The sequence below is a fragment of the Hetaerina americana genome, unplaced genomic scaffold, assembly GCF_022747635.1.
Source record: "Hetaerina americana unplaced genomic scaffold, ioHetAmer1.1.p SCAF_8, whole genome shotgun sequence".
NCBI classification, from domain to species: Eukaryota; Metazoa; Arthropoda; class Insecta; order Odonata; family Calopterygidae; genus Hetaerina; species Hetaerina americana.
Genome location: NW_027287427.1, coordinates 45,037,567 through 45,054,568, shown reverse-complemented (window position 1 = coordinate 45,054,568; position 17,002 = coordinate 45,037,567). Strand labels below are relative to the sequence as shown.

The 17,002-nt window shown below is 37.0% G+C and overlaps 1 protein-coding gene across 3 annotated transcripts in view; it reads right to left on the bottom strand.

Annotated features, from left to right (window-relative positions):
• Positions 1–17,002, bottom strand: part of LOC139697743 (methyl farnesoate epoxidase-like) — a 33,353-nt gene that overhangs the window by 9,284 nt on the left and 7,067 nt on the right. For all 3 annotated transcript variants that reach the window (XM_071596568.1, XM_071596567.1, XM_071596569.1), the window contains exons 2-8: positions 12,683–12,807; positions 9,598–9,834; positions 7,588–7,766; positions 7,044–7,292; positions 6,672–6,786; positions 3,117–3,297; positions 224–350 (exon numbers count right to left, since the gene is read on the bottom strand). In XM_071596568.1, the coding sequence (XP_071452669.1) occupies positions 224–350; positions 3,117–3,297; positions 6,672–6,786; positions 7,044–7,292; positions 7,588–7,766; positions 9,598–9,834; positions 12,683–12,770 (1,176 nt within the window). In that variant the 5' untranslated portion in view covers positions 12,771–12,807. The remainder of the gene's footprint in view (positions 1–223; positions 351–3,116; positions 3,298–6,671; positions 6,787–7,043; positions 7,293–7,587; positions 7,767–9,597; positions 9,835–12,682; positions 12,808–17,002) is intronic.

Sequence of the window (17,002 nt, the reverse complement as noted above, 5' to 3'; positions counted from 1 at the left end):
AAAGATGGGCTGACTGTGTCATCAGACGTCAATGTATTTTTTGATGGAGTGGCAATGAAATATATAATTATGGCATATTATGCGTCCATCCAAAACCTACTTTAACCGGTGGAATACTAATCAATATCTTTTGAAAGGTAGGAAAGAAAGGTTAAAAACCTCACTGCTTTGATGAATGGAACTCATGCATTTACCAGTGCAATATTTATAAATGTGTGCTTACCTTAGGAATGTGGTATCCTCTGAAAGTAATATATTCTTCGGTTGTCACTGGAGTGCGTGGTAGAGATGCTGGGGCAATACTGCTCAGACGATACACTTCATGAATGGTAGCCTCAACATATGGAAGCCTATAAAAAGCAATATTTTTTCAAAGTTATATTATATTTGTTCCGCAATAGAATAATGAAGAGAATTATCCAAAAGATCAATTGAATTATTCATGTAAAGCTACAAAAATGCACCACAAATAATAGTAATCCTTGAAAATTAACAAGCAAAAAATTAGGTACTGTCGCAGCATATCAAGTGCACCTGGCAATTTTTTCTCGCGAGTTTTCCTTGCCAAATGTCACCTTTTTCAGGGTAATTTTTTTCATAAATACAGTCAATTTTTAACCTAACTACCCAAAACAGATGCAAGTTTTCATTGTTGATGCGGAATGGAGAATAGAATAAGAAATTAAAATTATTAAATTACAATGTTCTCAAAAAAATAAGCAAGCATTCAAAAATGGAAGGAGCAATTTTTATTGCAGTAAGCATTAAATTGAAAAATCTTTCAAGAAAGGATCCTTCATTGACAAATAAATCAAGGAACATAAAAAATAACTGAAAAGATAGAAAAACTAGGAGTACACTAGTTCTGTTAAGTAAGTAGAAATCAAAATTTGGCAAAGTATATGCAGCACTGCTTTAGTGTAATGCTAACACAAGAATATATTTAAAAGAAATTAAATTCTTTCCACACATCCACAAACACTACAACATTACCATTAGCAACACTTTCTTACTGGCTTGACTTTTTCCAAATGACTGAATCTCTCTCTTCATCAATATAACTAATTTCTGGGCTTTTGAGACTTTTACTCACCTTGACTTATGCCTAGCATTATGCCATGAATTCATCACAATAAGCATTAAAGTTCATTTTATGCGCTGAAATTTTGATGCCTTCAATGGATTCTGGTGAAAAACTGATCTTCACAATTAAAGAGAATAAAACTAAATTTTCATAAAACTACTTCCGTGGTGCATACATCACATTCAGTTAGAATGCAGATAGCTGTCGCACATTGAAGCACTGCAGAAATTGCCCATCACTCCACTCTAGCGATGTGGCAGTTATGGCAGCGAGCAAAAACCCAGGCTTAACATTTCATCAATTGTCAATCAATCATTCATCTCCCATCAAATCACACTGCACATGAATTTCCACCATCCTCTAAGTTGTTTCCACAGGCATAAAAAGTGTGCACCAAAGTACAAAAACAAACCCAGGAATGGAATACAATTTTTAAAAACCATGCTGAGCAGAGAAATTCTATGAAAGACGGATTGCAGTTTGAAATGGTATACATGTATGGACATTGACCAAAGAGCATTAAATGAAGAACACAGTGTATTTTTCCACTGTTCTTTACTTTGGTACTACTAGTTTCAACCACTCTGTCAAGCAGAGTCTTACATTGCCTGACAGAAAAACTCTTTCTACTGTGATTACAAGTCAGGGGCCAGAGTCTCACTGTTAGTTGGTGTGATCACTTTAGAGGTAGGTTTTTGATCAATAAAGGGAAATTTCATGTAAATGAAAATTATCACACTTATATGATTGATAAATGTTATTAGTCAAATCGCAAGCCTCCTAATAGCAGACAAAATGATACATGGGAACTTTTTCAAAAATCGGTATATAATTTTTATTATTCATTCAATAAAACTAATTGACCAGGTACCAAATACCAAATAACTGTAAAATTGTTGATTGGTGGAGAAGAGAGTAAAATGCATTGGCCTATTGGAAAAAAATACAGAGAACATTCATTTTCAGACAAAAAACAAATTAGGTGAAATAAACTATAAACCATCAGCATTTAGTATCAATTATATGGTTGATTATATAAATTTAGCCCAGAGGATATTTTCTGAGGGAAATAGAATGTGAAATTGAAGCTTCTTGACTGCTGAGGTCAGCTGAATATGAACCGATAAAGAAAACAATGAAAAGATGCTTCATGACAGATTACTACACATATTGTGTCCATAATTCATTTATCAATCCATCACAAAACACCATATCTCTATGATAGGATATAATGTTAAATGTTTTCATCAATACTGAAAGCATATGTACATTTTGGATTTATGTTTTACCAAGGGGAGAGACTATTTTGCACAGGTCTACACATCTTTTGATGGAGGTTTAATATCCAGTTTTGGTAAGAATTGGAAAAGTAATGTTTACAGCAGTATCACATTTGAGGAATGGATTGCATCTTTTAGAATGGTGTTACTTATTGGTCATTATTATGGTTCATTTATCTTTCATAGTTTATTTTACTCACAAAAATTATGCAAAAGATATCAATAAATGTAAAAGAAATAAAATAGCAGAGAGTAAAATGAACACAATCAGGACCAAAAAATTCAGGGATATAGGGATACAGTTAAGGTATATGCAGAAATAATAATGTAATAGCTGACCCTTACCAATACTACAAATGCCATCTTCTAAGGAGTTACTGAATGACCCATATACTTCAAAAGATTATTATGAATCTATTCAAAATGTAAAATAGCGTCAACTTTTGACTCATTGATTCAAGCATCACAATGGGAATAGGTGTTTTATTATTTAGATGTTGATGTAATCTAATATAGAGAGTGAAGATCCTAATTTTACCAATTAAGTTAATCCTTATCACACATATATGTATTTCTACCACAGGATATTAGAAGTTGCTACAAAGAGCAGGAAGCACAAGAAAAGAGAAATACATATGAAATTCATAAGTATTTCACATTTATCGTACTTCCATTCACTTCAATAATAATAATTATTCCTCAGACATTGGTAAAAGTGTGACTACTACAATTAAGTTTACAACATTCCATACCTTGTTCTGTCATTCAGTGATGGCAATCTATCTTTTCCAATCACTTCATCAATTTCTTGCTGCACCTTTTTTTGTGCCTCAGGGTAGAGTATCATGTACAGAATAGCAAATGACAAGGTGTTTAATGTTGTATCAGTTCCAACCATAAACAACTCATTGTAAACTTGTTTCAGCTGTTTTTCTTTAAATTATAAATGGGTAGGAATTAGGAAAAACAGTAGAAGTATACTGCTATGCAAAAAGTAAACCAGCATCCCAAATAGAACAAAATTCAAAAAAAATTAAATTGATTTTAGCCAATTATAATGTTAAATAAAACATTAATGCTGTAGCCATGATCAAGGTTTGTTCAGTTTAATCAGCTGAGAATTGATAACAGGGATGTGACATCACTGAGTCACAACAAAGTCAATATAAAAATATCTACCATTTCATCATTAGAACCAAATGCTTTGATTAATATAAAATTCATTTAAAAAATTTTCTATCATCTATCAACATCCTTTTGCTTCTTATCACTCTCCATTTGTTCCTCATCCCCCAATTATTTACCTACACACTCTCTATTGTAAACACCATGAAATTATTCAGCTCTTTATTAAAATTTAGTATATATACATGCCCTGAAAATTTTCAAATTAGCTAGAGTATGGTTAAGAAAATGTGGCAAACATCCTCAGGTAGATATTTTTTGGCGCAAGTGGAATAGAAACTAAGAAGAATGATAAAATAGTCTTCTATTTACATTGTTCATTTAATTGTCAATTCCGAACCAATATTAAAAAGTACTTTTCATTTTGGCCCAATGAGAATTTCATTTTTGGAGGGATTTCAATTCTCAGTGATGATAAGGCACGGAAGAAGATGGGTGGGATGGGAGAGAGAGAAGTATTAAACAGGGAATTGGTAACTCATGGGGTTTGATTGTTCACCAAAGTATTCTTTGATGATTATTGCCTGCAGGAATAGCTGTATGTTGGTTTCACTTACACTGACTTTCAGCTGCACAAGATAATAAGTAGGAAGGATTCTTTGATTTTGATTGATTTTATGAGCCCCATGAGTTATCATTTCCCAGATTCATCCTTTCCAAACCCTTATCGCCATACTATAGTCCCTCACATCACTACCACTGACCATGGAAAGTCCTCTAAAAATATTTAAATTTCCTGGTTTGCTTCTTTCAAATCTTTTTAATGTTTAAGTGTTACTGAAAAAAGAATATTTTGAATAAAAATGTTGATGGTGTTAAATAAAAAACCAGATGATTTAGTGGGTGTGCTGGCTGGTATGCTAGCTTTCCTATCAGTGGGCCTGGGCTAGAATCCTGGGAATGCTAGAACTTTCCCGATCCCTACTTAGGTCCCATATGAAGAGCACTTCAAGTTGTGTACACCACCCATCATATGGGGCATTAAACTGGATCACCCAACAATATTACCCTAAATGGATTGCCATATTTACCAGACAAATTCCAAAGAAACTGCGGGAGATGCCGCAACAGTAACTTTTAACGGAGTCATCCGCTAATGTGCATTTCAATGCAAAAATTTCAGGTGTAAAAATCATTCGCCTTGACTGGGACTCGAACCCAGATCCCTCGAACCCTCAATATCCGGTCGAGTGCTTTAGCCACTTAAGCTACCGAGGCGTCTGTTAAGAGGACGCCTCGGGAGCTTAAGTGGCTAAAGCACTCGACCGGATATTGAGGGATCTGGGTTCGAGTCCCAGTCAAGGCGAATGATTTTTACACTCTGAAATTGTTGCATATTTACCAGCCTATAAGATGCACTTTTTTATTCTGAAACCTGCCTCCGTCTTATTGACTGAGGATACACAGGTATTACCTCATCCTGTAAGTTGCAAGCCAATTCACTAAGAAAAATACCTACAATCAAGTAGTTTTTCCATTATCAGGCATAGAAAATAGCTACCTTGATTACAGGGTTTGATAATAAGAATGTTCTTAGCCAGTCGGAAGCAATAAAGAATAATCTTAAATGTACACAATTTTGTGCATTATGTTACACCTCGCATGTGGTGCTGCTGAGAAACGTATATACATTGCGCTTTTGAGCAGGGGCACTGTCCCTCAGCTCAAACAATACATACCTTGCAGTAAACTAGGAGGCTAAAGGCACTCAACCATAGTTAATATGATAGTGCCCATCAATGCATAATACATTCCTTTCCTAAACCCTTATATTCAGGTACTCCTAAATGGCCAAAGCTTTAGGCTGATGAAGAAGATGCTAAGAACTGGATAATAAGTCACAGCAGGAAAGAGATTGATTTGATCAACAAAAATGATTGTGATTGAGCTGAGAAAATTATCAACATTTTTGTCTGCTTTTTATAGGACAACATTTTGATGCAAGAGGGTCATTAGGAGAAATGGTCAGTGTTCAAATGAAATTATCTTAGTAAGTTCAAGATTAGTTTAATTCCCAGAAAACAGAGTCAGCAAAAAGCCTTGACACTAAACGGAAGATGCATCTTGCTGTGATTCATGGTGCACTAACTTTTCAATGGCAGCCTCTGGTTGTTTCAATCAATAAACCAATCAGGGAATAAATTCAGGAGTGGATTAAGTATATTGAGGCACCAACTCATGATGTCACTCAAATGGGAAGAATGAAATACCTGTTGATTTCTAGTGTTTGAAAGTGGGTGTAAAAGTCCTTGCAGAAAGTTAAAAGTGAGACTATCACAGTCTTTTAAAAAATGTGAAATTAGCAATGTGCTAGATGGAAGTGATGATGACATTGTATAAGGAAAGTGAACTCCATTATGAATATACATTCATATAGCAGCTATTTTTTCAAATTGACCATTTCATTTTCTTCACGTAAAGGGTTAACATTAAAATACTTTGATCCTTTTTGGGATTGATCCAAGAATTTAGGATAAATCCTAACCTGAAAAATCATGGTGTGACTTAAGGGCTGAGATAAGTGATAGTAGTATAATAATAGTATACTAATAGTACACTAATAGTGTACTAATAGTATAATAATAGTATACTAATGCTTTCAGGTTTATCTTCACCCTTCTCACATTACTTGAACTTACCACTTCTACCTAATTATCCACTTATCACTAATACCGCAAATGAGCTCAACTATCAGTTGCCTATTCTAATGACTAAAATCACAAGTGAAGAAAGGCATTCATATGGTGTATTTTTTCAAGAATCTCCATTATATCTATTCCATGATAAAAGTTATCAAAGTTTTCTTCTCCATGTAAATATCTCTTTTCTCTAAAAATGAACTTCTCATTTAAAATATCCCACCAAGTATAAGAAACGTAGAATACCTATTTAGAATGCATCACATTTAACAATTAAGTCTATTTACAGTTATTCTTCTCTAAATATTTCAAAAGAGCAAATAGCTCAAATGAATGAGTTGAACACTAATTTTCATTAATGCCACCTTCTATAGATATTTTTATGATAGGTAAACAGATCAAACTTGCCTCAGGCATTTAAGTTAAAAATAGAACTTCAAATCAGTTCTACTAAATAAATAGATTTGCAAAGTAGGTACACACCATTAAAAATATTGTGCAGATCATTTTTTTGCCTCTCTATTTCAGATATATAAATGTCCATGAAGTCCCTTGGATGTTCATAGTCAATGGTTTTCTTATGATCATCAATTACATCCTGCAACAGGAATTCATTACAGAGGTAAGTATAAAAAATTGTCATGATAATTTTCTACATCCCCATTTTTTAAAAGTAAATATGCACAATGCATTGGCATGCAAAATTGCACCATAGAGCTATAACACACCAAGTTGTTAATGAAATTATTGATTTTCCAATAACTCATCTTATTTAGGCTCCATTTTGCCTTATAAGCAGTAAAACTATTCACAAGGAGGAAAGATATTAAGAAAAATCAATTTGATCATTCATACCTGGATAAATTTAAAAATAGGATTAAAATGGGCATCATATGTAGTGAATCCAGTTAGACGGGGAAATATCTTTCCTAGCCATGGGACTGCATTAAAGATGCCTGAAGATTCAAATGTCAATTGGAGAAGCTTCTGCACGGTCCTTATGAGTTCCTTGAATTTAGGATCCCTGTGATCATATCTCTTTCCAGCCAATATGTGCCAAAGAACGTTAATACTTGCTCCACCCAGAATTTCATGAAAATTCACCTGAAATGAAAAACTACATGTTAGTGCTATAGTAGGCAAGTCATCTCTTAGAACACTATATACACTAAGTTCATCAACGGTGATACAATATGAAATCTACTTATGCTTAAAAATACTTCGTTTGGGACATGAAATTTCTTCACAATAATTTCATGCTTTTATATTTTGTGATTTCTTATAATATGATAGCCACATTTTTCATGTCATATTCTTCCCTACTATAATGTTGGCTCCATAGAAGAGAAGTCTCATTGAAACAATAATATGCAATACATAATTTACAGTTAGATCTTACTGGATTAGCAAAGCCCTTTATGCATCCTCCTGAAATGTCATCTATGTCATCAAACACAGCTTGTAGTTCTTCATGAGCAATTCCATCTAATGAACTCTTTCCAAATCCAAGATCACGTAGATGATGCAGAATGAAACGCCGCTGTAACTTCCATTCTTCACCAGAAGCATTTATAATGCCTTAGAAGTTTTAGAGCAAATGAAGAGAGGTATTTAGGTAATATTTTTATGGGTGTCACTATGACAGAAATAAGGTGACTACACTCTAAAACAGATATTAAATGCACACTTCTGAATTAAGTCAACCAACAAAAAATCAAATCTAATTGCACTGTGCTAATGTCGTACATTTAGGTTGGGAGTTGAGAGTTTATTCACAAGCTGAAGAGGGTTGGTATCATAAGATCACATTAGAGGGAAGCATGTGAGCAGAAAAGCACAGTCAAGTTAATGGCACAAAGAACATTACTAAAAAGTTTACTTTTTAGTGAATGTTCTTTGTGCCAGAGCTCAGAGCTATTTTTAATTACTTCTGATGCAAAATTCATTGTAAGCTACATTGTTTCAAGTATTATAAGAATATCTCAGTAATTGTTGGCATAGAGAACTTCTGGGAAATTAAAATAAATATTGATTAGAACATGATATATCACCATTTGACATTTAATGAATTAGGGATTTACTATATTTGATGCCATATAAATGAACTTTTTTCCAAAATAATGTCTCAAAAAATCACCACCAGATGTGAAACTTTCGGCTGGCTGATACTAACCCTGATGATCACTATGTATCCCACAGTTTTCAACAAAGGCACATGGCTGGGATTTCATAAAAAAATGGTACCATTTAAACCGGTATTGAAACTAGCTTCTGAAAATGGTCCAAATTAATCAAAAAATCACTGACTCCAAAGGTAAGGTGAAGTAGTAGACCTTCATGACATTTCAGATCGCTCCTAGTAAAACTCTTCAAATCACCCCCAATGGTGCAAAATACGAGAGTAGGCTGAAAACTATTGCACACATGCTTTCAGACCACAAACAAAATGACCTTCAGAAGCACTCCTGGTAGCATGTGGAAGCAACATTCCCCCTCAACATGCATGTGCACATTTGAGGTCATTTCATTCATCAAGTGTATTTCAAGAAGTGGAGGCATATTCTAGTGCCATGTCAACGCGAGTGAAACAGCATGCTATTATCAAATTTTTAGTGGCTGAAAAAGTGACTCCTACTGAGATTCATCATCATTTAAAGGCTGTTTATGGATACGATACTGTTGATAGGTCTATAGTAAATTGATGGGTAGTAAAATTTTGTGGTTGTGAGCCTGGAAAAGCCATAATTGTTGATGAAACATGCAGCGGACATCCAATCACTGCCACAGACGATAATCATCGCAAACTCGTCGAAGATTTGATTCCAAATGATAGGCAAATCAATCAAAAGTACATCACAAACCAAATTGGAATATCCAGGGAAGAATTTTGCCGTGTTAAAGGCAGTCTGGTGCTAATACTCTTGGAACATGACAATGCTCATCCACACACCTCACGCGCAACTGGGGAGACTTTGCGAAACCTGAAATTTGAACCGATTCCGCACCATCCTTATTTCCCTGATCTTGCACCTTGCAATTTTTATTTTTTTCCTCAACCCAAAAGACACCTTAAGGGTAATCATCACACCTCGGATGATGAGGTGAAGGCAGCTGCCAAGTCCTGGATTCAAGAAAAGTTGGAAAAGTTTTTCAGTGACTGAATGAAAAACTTGTTACATTTTGGGAGAAATTTGTTCACCTTAATGGTGACTATGTTGAAAAATAAACATATGACTTTGAAACTTACTAATTGTACTTAAATGTACTTTTTACTTGATCTTGCTATTTGTTTTTATTTGCGCTCTACAAGCATGTGTGCATTACTTTACACCCTACCCTTGTAACACTATAACTCTCTCCACAGTACATGTATAAATGCACAAGTATATATGCTTGTATATAAGCCTACCTTGCATTTTTCCATACTTAATTTTCTGGTATGCGTTCTCTGGCCGACCAGCTAAGTCATCACGGAAGCATACCTCTCGAATTCCATCAAGCCCCGAGATAATAATAATTGGATAGCTGAAAATATACATCCCAGCAACTTCACCATATTTCTGTGATATATAAGATAATTTAGTTTGTGTCGATCCACGATTTAAGAGCAGTATTAAACTGCCTATGAGTGGCCATTTTGTGGGGCCTGCAATGAGAATTCATGTCATCATCAGTGTTAATTCCGTTGTACCTATTCATTGATGGTATACTCAACCTTTCTGAGCCACAAATCAAAGTAAGATTCTTTCATTTGCTCTTTAGCTACATTTTTAACTACACTATGAACATTTTAGTGGGTATGCTTTATAAACAGGCTAAAGTAATTTATAACACATTTACACACAGGTTCCTTTGCCTAACCTGATTAATGCATATCACTCAGAATAAAAATGGAGATTTTACCTGTATTCCTCTTATTTGAATAAATCAATTTCTGTACAAATCTTTCTCCACAACATGTTTTATAATATGATACCATCATCAGGTGTACCTTTTATGCTTCCCTATAGTTTATCTGCATCATGGAAAGGTAGTTTAAATGTTGGGAAAGTTTTTGGGGAAAATTTGTGGCAAGTTTTTAATGTAATTTTATATTCTACATTATTAAAACATTATCCTGGGTAATTTCAAATGGTTTGGATTGTGGAAATGGTAAGGATGGATAATAAAGGAAAACAATTGCATCACAGGCTACTGTATCTTTCAGATTGTATGTATTACCAAAGAAACATAAGAATGAAGCTAGACCAACTGTGATTACCAGTAGTTCTCCCACTTAATGCCTGGCCAATATGTCATAAGCATTCTTGTGCCTCTCCAGGGGGATGCATTAACCAATTATAAGATTTTCTAAGAGAAAACATCTGAGACTGAAAATGTCCTCCCGCAAATACCACCTGAAGGAGGCCCACATAGAAATCACCTAGCCTAAGCAAATACCTCCAAGGACAAGGAAAAAACTATTACCAGGACCTGTCTACCATAGATTGCCACCATTGTGAGAAAACTGACGAGGATATTGAGAAAAAATAGAGACCATCCTTGAGCCACGGGAGGAACTATAAGCCATCTAGCCCAGGTGAAGGACCAACTGAGACTCCCAGAGTTCACCATATCCCATGTGGGTGCAGAGAAGCTTACATTGGGGAGAACGGTTGCATGATAAAAACCCCAAGTTAAGGAGCAAAAGAGCCACATTAGACTTGGCCACCACGAGAAATCAGCCATTGTGGAGCACAGCCTCATCCAGGACCATCAGATTCTCTTCAAAAACACTAAACTAATTAACAGCTCACATGGCTACAGGAACTATCTAACAAAGAAAGTATTATAAATACATCTTGAAATAAACAACTAAAACCAAAACACAGCATACATTATCAACCAATCTTGGAAGCTCATGCTACAGAAAATAAAGACTGAAGAAATAGAGGATATGTGATCAAACATCAATCAGAAGTGACCAAATCCTAAGTGAAGAATATATAAGGACAGTTAAAATCAAGACCTGCTATCAATGCCCTAAAGATGATGATGGAGTTAGCCAATGAAACATTTGCAGCTGAAATCCTGAACCAGAGAAAAACCTATGAAGACTTCACTGCAGGATTTCTCTACCATTACCTTATCTCTGGATGCCTGAATGGGAGCATCCAGTGCTACAAGCTGCCCCTCAAATCCCTTGGGAGGAAAAAAGGATAGCTATGGGTCCTCTGACTGCGTACTGAAAGAGACATCACAGTCCACCTCTCACTAGAAAGTGAGAGAACTGGATTCCATTTCCTTTTATTCTAAGCTTGAGGGTGCTGCATCACAAATACAAGTTCTCACCATCATTGAAAGAGGCAAGAGAAAGCAGGGCTGCCAGGAAGAAAAGGAGCCTGAAGGCCCTAGCTAAAGGTGGGAAAACAACTCAACCAACATTGCAGGGGGAACACAGGGCAATACCTCTCTAGACCCTCATGGTAATAATAATAATAATAATAATACTTTATTCATTTAAAAAATGGTACAACCATATTAAATGTCATCAATCTTAATATTACTTAATATATAAACATAAGTTCTTAAATGTGATGAAGATTGTCACAAAAGAATTCATCCAATGAGTAAAGTGGGTGAGCAAGTAACCAGGTATATACCCTATTCTTGAAACTCTGGATACCATCTGATTTCAACTGAGTAGGCAGATAGTTATACAGTCGTATGTTCATATTGTGAAATGTGTTGTAAGTTGATGACAATCTACAATAAGTAGTATTTAGATTCGATTTACCTCTTGTGGAATAGTTATGGAGGTTGGATCTTAATTGGTAAGTTTCTAGATTAACTTAGGAAAGAAGTAGGGTTGTACCCCTACTCTAAAGAGGTCAAGAACCCCTGGGGACACAATCCCAGTAATCAACCAGTGGGGTGATTAAACACTTCTATTTGAAAGGCTTCACACCAAAAGATAACAATAACTGAGTTAAATGAAGTTCATGGCACACCTGCTCCTGTGTTTGTGACTGTTTACAATTGCAAAAATTAGTGTAAACCATAAGTGACTATAACCCATAAATGATGAACATAATTTGGGATATCCAGTTGAAGTGACTTCAGTGACTTTATTATTTACCTTGATATTTTATAAATGCTTCTCCTTTTAACCCATCTTTTTGAGAACAATTGTTTGCATTGATAACAAAACAAGGTAACTATGAGAAATTAAAAATACCTGTTTCATCTTTCACTAAAATTTACATAGTTTGCATCAAAATTGCTTTCAATTCTGCTGCCCATAAAATTGAATGCTTTTACAAATTGTTCTAGAAAAATAAGGCAGTAGACTAATTAATAGGTTAATTTTGGAAGAAAAAAAAACATTAGTGATAGTGAAATCATCATATTTAACATAAAAATTTACAACAAGTTCACTGACATACACATAATATCATCTGACATTATACTGCCGATGTCGACATACTGACATAATATCGTCTTCATATACTCACCGGGTGGAAAATTTTTTGGTTTCTGGAACTGTAGCCAAATGAGAAGTAGGATGACTGTAACAACAAGGATAGTTGTACTTAGATCCATATTTGGCGATGAAATGAAAACAGCTTTGACAACTCTCCTAGAAATGAAACATGAGGTTACGGGTGAATCTTCTTCAATGGTATCAGCAGATACAGTATGCAGGAGAATGGAATGAGACCACATAATGCCACCTTACAAAATTCCATTTCTATTTAGAATGTTTAATAATTGTTCTAAACCATTTTTCTTTCTCTTTTCTAGTCATTATCATTTATAAATCTTTATTTCACAGTCATATGGAACATGTAACTATTTATGTCCATGTTACATTTGGTCCAAAATAGCTTAAGTATTTTTTATGGCCACTTGCAGAGAGGCAGATATATTTCTACATAATCAAAGTTATTTCTTCCTACAATTTTTTTTATTCGGCTGTCTACAATATTGTACTTAGCTGGATTATTTTTATTAAAAATAAACCATTTTTATGTTATCCTCAGACCTCACATCAAGTATGCCATGCCCATCAGCCATATGCATGAGGTTTACATACATAGCTTTTGATAAATTCATTAAAACTAGGTTTGAATTTTCAATTTATAGCATCAAAATATGGATTCAAATTGAAAAAATATCTAGATAATAATGTTAAGTCGGTACGTATGCTTGCTACTTTATATATTTGCATGCTAAGATTGCAAGATACTAGTAATAATAGCTGACACTTTATACTGAAGAAAAAGTTTTTCATTCTTACTGTTATACTATCCAGCACATGGTCAAGTTAGGTAGTGGTGCAACAAAATCAAACGACCTTAATATCAGCCTATAGATTCATGGGCAAAATTAAATCAGGAAAGACACCGGTCAAAAATTATGGGATTTAGTTCGTGAGAATCGCGAAATAAAAATGCAGAACTGTTAAGGTTTAAATAATTTGGATTCTCCCATCTGATTTAACATCATATTGTAGGGGTGGTGTAGTGGCTAACATCCGGGCTTCCCGCCCAGAGGTCGCGGGTTCGAATCCCAGCGGGATTGAAAATTTTTCAATGGTTTCTCGTACATTACTTGACGTGCTACTACTCTGTCGGATGGGACGTTAAGTTGCGGACCTTTCATGAAGAGCAGGCTAATGCCGACGCCGGATGCTTCTCCACCCTCCATCCCTAATGGCGCAAATGTCTTCACATGTCAGTCCACTCCCCTAAACTTACCACTACTCAAGAAATTTAGTAAAAATTCATAGAATGAATTAGGAAATGGATTCGGCTTACTGTAATGTTGGCTGTCAAATTACGTTGTGTTCTGAGAGATAAGAGAATTGTCGCTGCACCTTTTAGCAGCATATGCCAATGCAAAAAACTATATCAACCGGTAGTTTACCGAAAATAATAATGCCAACAGTCTTGCATTCAATCTTATTCTAAACTCAAAGACCAAGTCTAAAACGATACAAAATTACTGTCGCAGCGCTCCGAATCCGCGACAACAAGGGTTGAGGGTATTAATTAAATAACAAGAGCGGTCTTCGGTACGGGTATGTTTATGTGCGTAACAGAAGGTTTGACAGTATGGCGGTACACAGCTCATGAGACAATGCCGCGAGAGAGTAGGAAGTGAAGGGAAGACTTGGGTAGGTACTTACAGGAGGACAAGAGGATTGACCGGGCTGAAGGGTGACCAGAGGCGTCGTCGGCGTCGAGTCGTCGGAAGGAACCGGCCGGGGGATGGGATGTAGACCGGTAACTCGAGCGAGCTGGTCTGAAGGTATCGGTGAGGAAGGGACCGAACCCTTACGTAGCGAGGCTGGTCCGGGGAAGCGGGGATAGGGAGCGGGCGTGGACCGAATTCCGAGCGGAGCACGGCTGGTCCGAGGTTATGGGCGATCAGGATCACACTGGCGGGCCACCCGTCTGCCGAGGATGGTCACCCTTTTATCGGAGCTCAGGGTACAAAGGGTAGTCTCTCTTGTGACGCACGGCAGGGCCGGGGGAATCACTCGTGACTCCGCTCCTGACTCACAACGTTCTCCCGGTATCAGTCCCCGGACTGATTAGCCGGTGGTCGCGGCGGTGGTTTCCAAGAGTTTGATTGTGCGGACGCATAACCCTTGCAACACCACCCTCGCGGTAAAAGAAAAAGGCTCCGCGGGTTTAGAATCTTAACTCAGCTTGTCACAAGAGAAAACTCCCAAATAGTACCCTGTCTCAGCGACAGCTCATGAGCACACATAAAATACATATACAACACCTTATACCGGAAAAATGACAGGAATATATATACACATGTGTTAACCCTCGAGTATGAACAATACCTCCACCACTAGCTATATATGACATATAGAAAAAAAACAGATATATATCTACGTATATAATTTTAGTAGTCTGTCTGTCTCTGACACACATAAGTTTTTTTTTTTTAATCACTATCCCAGAGATTATCATCATTCTGGCATTCCTTATCCACAGTTTTACACATTTTGCGCATCAGGGAGTTGGGGAAACAATGGCTCGTTCCTTGAAATGTTGTATATTTGGAGTTGTGGCGTTACAGTGGCCGGGAGGCGCTCAAGTCTGTCTGTAGGGCTGGCTTCACTTTTATCTTCTTTCTCACGGCAGAATCGCCAGAGACGTGGAATCACTACACAACACAACACAATGATTGCACTCGCTACAGTCACTCCAGAATAATTAATAAATTGAATGTTAGAGCTTAAGGGGGATAACATTTTCACATTTCTTGCCATATCGGTTTGGGAAATGGTCGGAACATTGTGCGTATTTAGTTTTTCTACTGAGGTGAATGCTTCGGCTAAACCATCTGCCGCCGTTAGAGCAACAGGCTCACTACTTCTTAAGTCGATATTAATATCCGGCAGAGGTTCTACGGACACATCCCGGTCAAAAGAAAAACTAGTTTCGTACACAACGGACGTGGCTCCCAGAAAAACATGATCACTGCTAGCTGAACACCCTGGAGGCAAGGTGAGGCTTCCTTGACCGAAGATAGTTATTCGCGAAATTTTCATTGTGCAAGCAATAACCAATGTAATATTTTTACTGACACTATAATGCCAGATCCCCGGATACTGACTTTTCAAGAAAACTGCGTAATTAGATTTAGTAAGGAGGATCTCGCAATTCTCCCTTATTAGCTTACTTTGATTCCGAAATACCGCAATATTGCACGAGCTGGATAAACTGGTGTGAATAGGATAGGAATATGGACAGATATCTATGCCATTCCGGAAACAATGTCGCCAGTACTCATCTGGAAGCAATACGTATTCCTTGCCATTTGCAGAGACCCCGAGGTAAGTCGAGTCGGGTCGAAGGATGACCGCTCGCTTATGGTTCGAGTCAATCGAAGGGAAGGCGTGCGCCTTATACACCTGGAAAACCGATCCTCGCCGATATAACGGAAATGCCACCAATAATGTGAGGCTCTTCCCTTGTCTTACGATGCGTACGTGGGCGGATTTGTAGACCGAGAGGAGGTCGCTCCCGTACTGGGCGAATTCCGTATCTGGCCGCAGCTTAGAGCGAGCATTTTTAATGATCTCTCTGAGTTGGTCAAGGGGTAGGGTGGAAGGAGTCAGTTTGTTAAGCTCGGCCAACATTACTGTATTGCGTATGTAATTGAGATCGCTTAAGAGCCCCGATATGTGACGCGAAAAAGCCGAAAAAACTAGATGAAGGATATGAAATAAATTATCTTGATAGCGGCTCTCGGAGAGAGAGTGGGTAACCGAAGCGCTTGTTGTGTAAATTTTATTTTGCAGAAGGCGTAGGATTTTCTCAGTTTGGGAAAGCATTTCATCGTGCCTCTTTAGGGTGCTACTTACATTTTCCAAAAAGGTGAATCTAGCATTGTTTAAATTTTGGGTGTTTTCTGCGACTCGAGATATTTGTTTCTGGAGCTCAACTATTTGATCGTCCGTGGCCGTTCCCGCTAAATAGTGCAGACCATATCCCAACAGATTTAGCATGCCTCTTGTCGCTTTTTTGGAATCCCTATTGGTAGTAAGAGTGTGATAACCGAGTTGAAGCATTCGCTAAGCCAGTGGTCGGACGGGAATCCGGGAGTACCGGATCGGAATCAAATTTCCGCAGCAGCCTTGGGTCAATATTCCGCCCCGGGGTTGGCGGCCGCTCCATCTCCTCGGAGTCGATTTCTCTTGTGTAGATATATGCCTCGTCTTGGCTCCCTCTGCATGGCACTGGTTGAGGTGCACTCCGGAATGTCCCCAGGTCTATCTCGCAGCCCGGAGTGGGTGGTCGTTCGGGAGT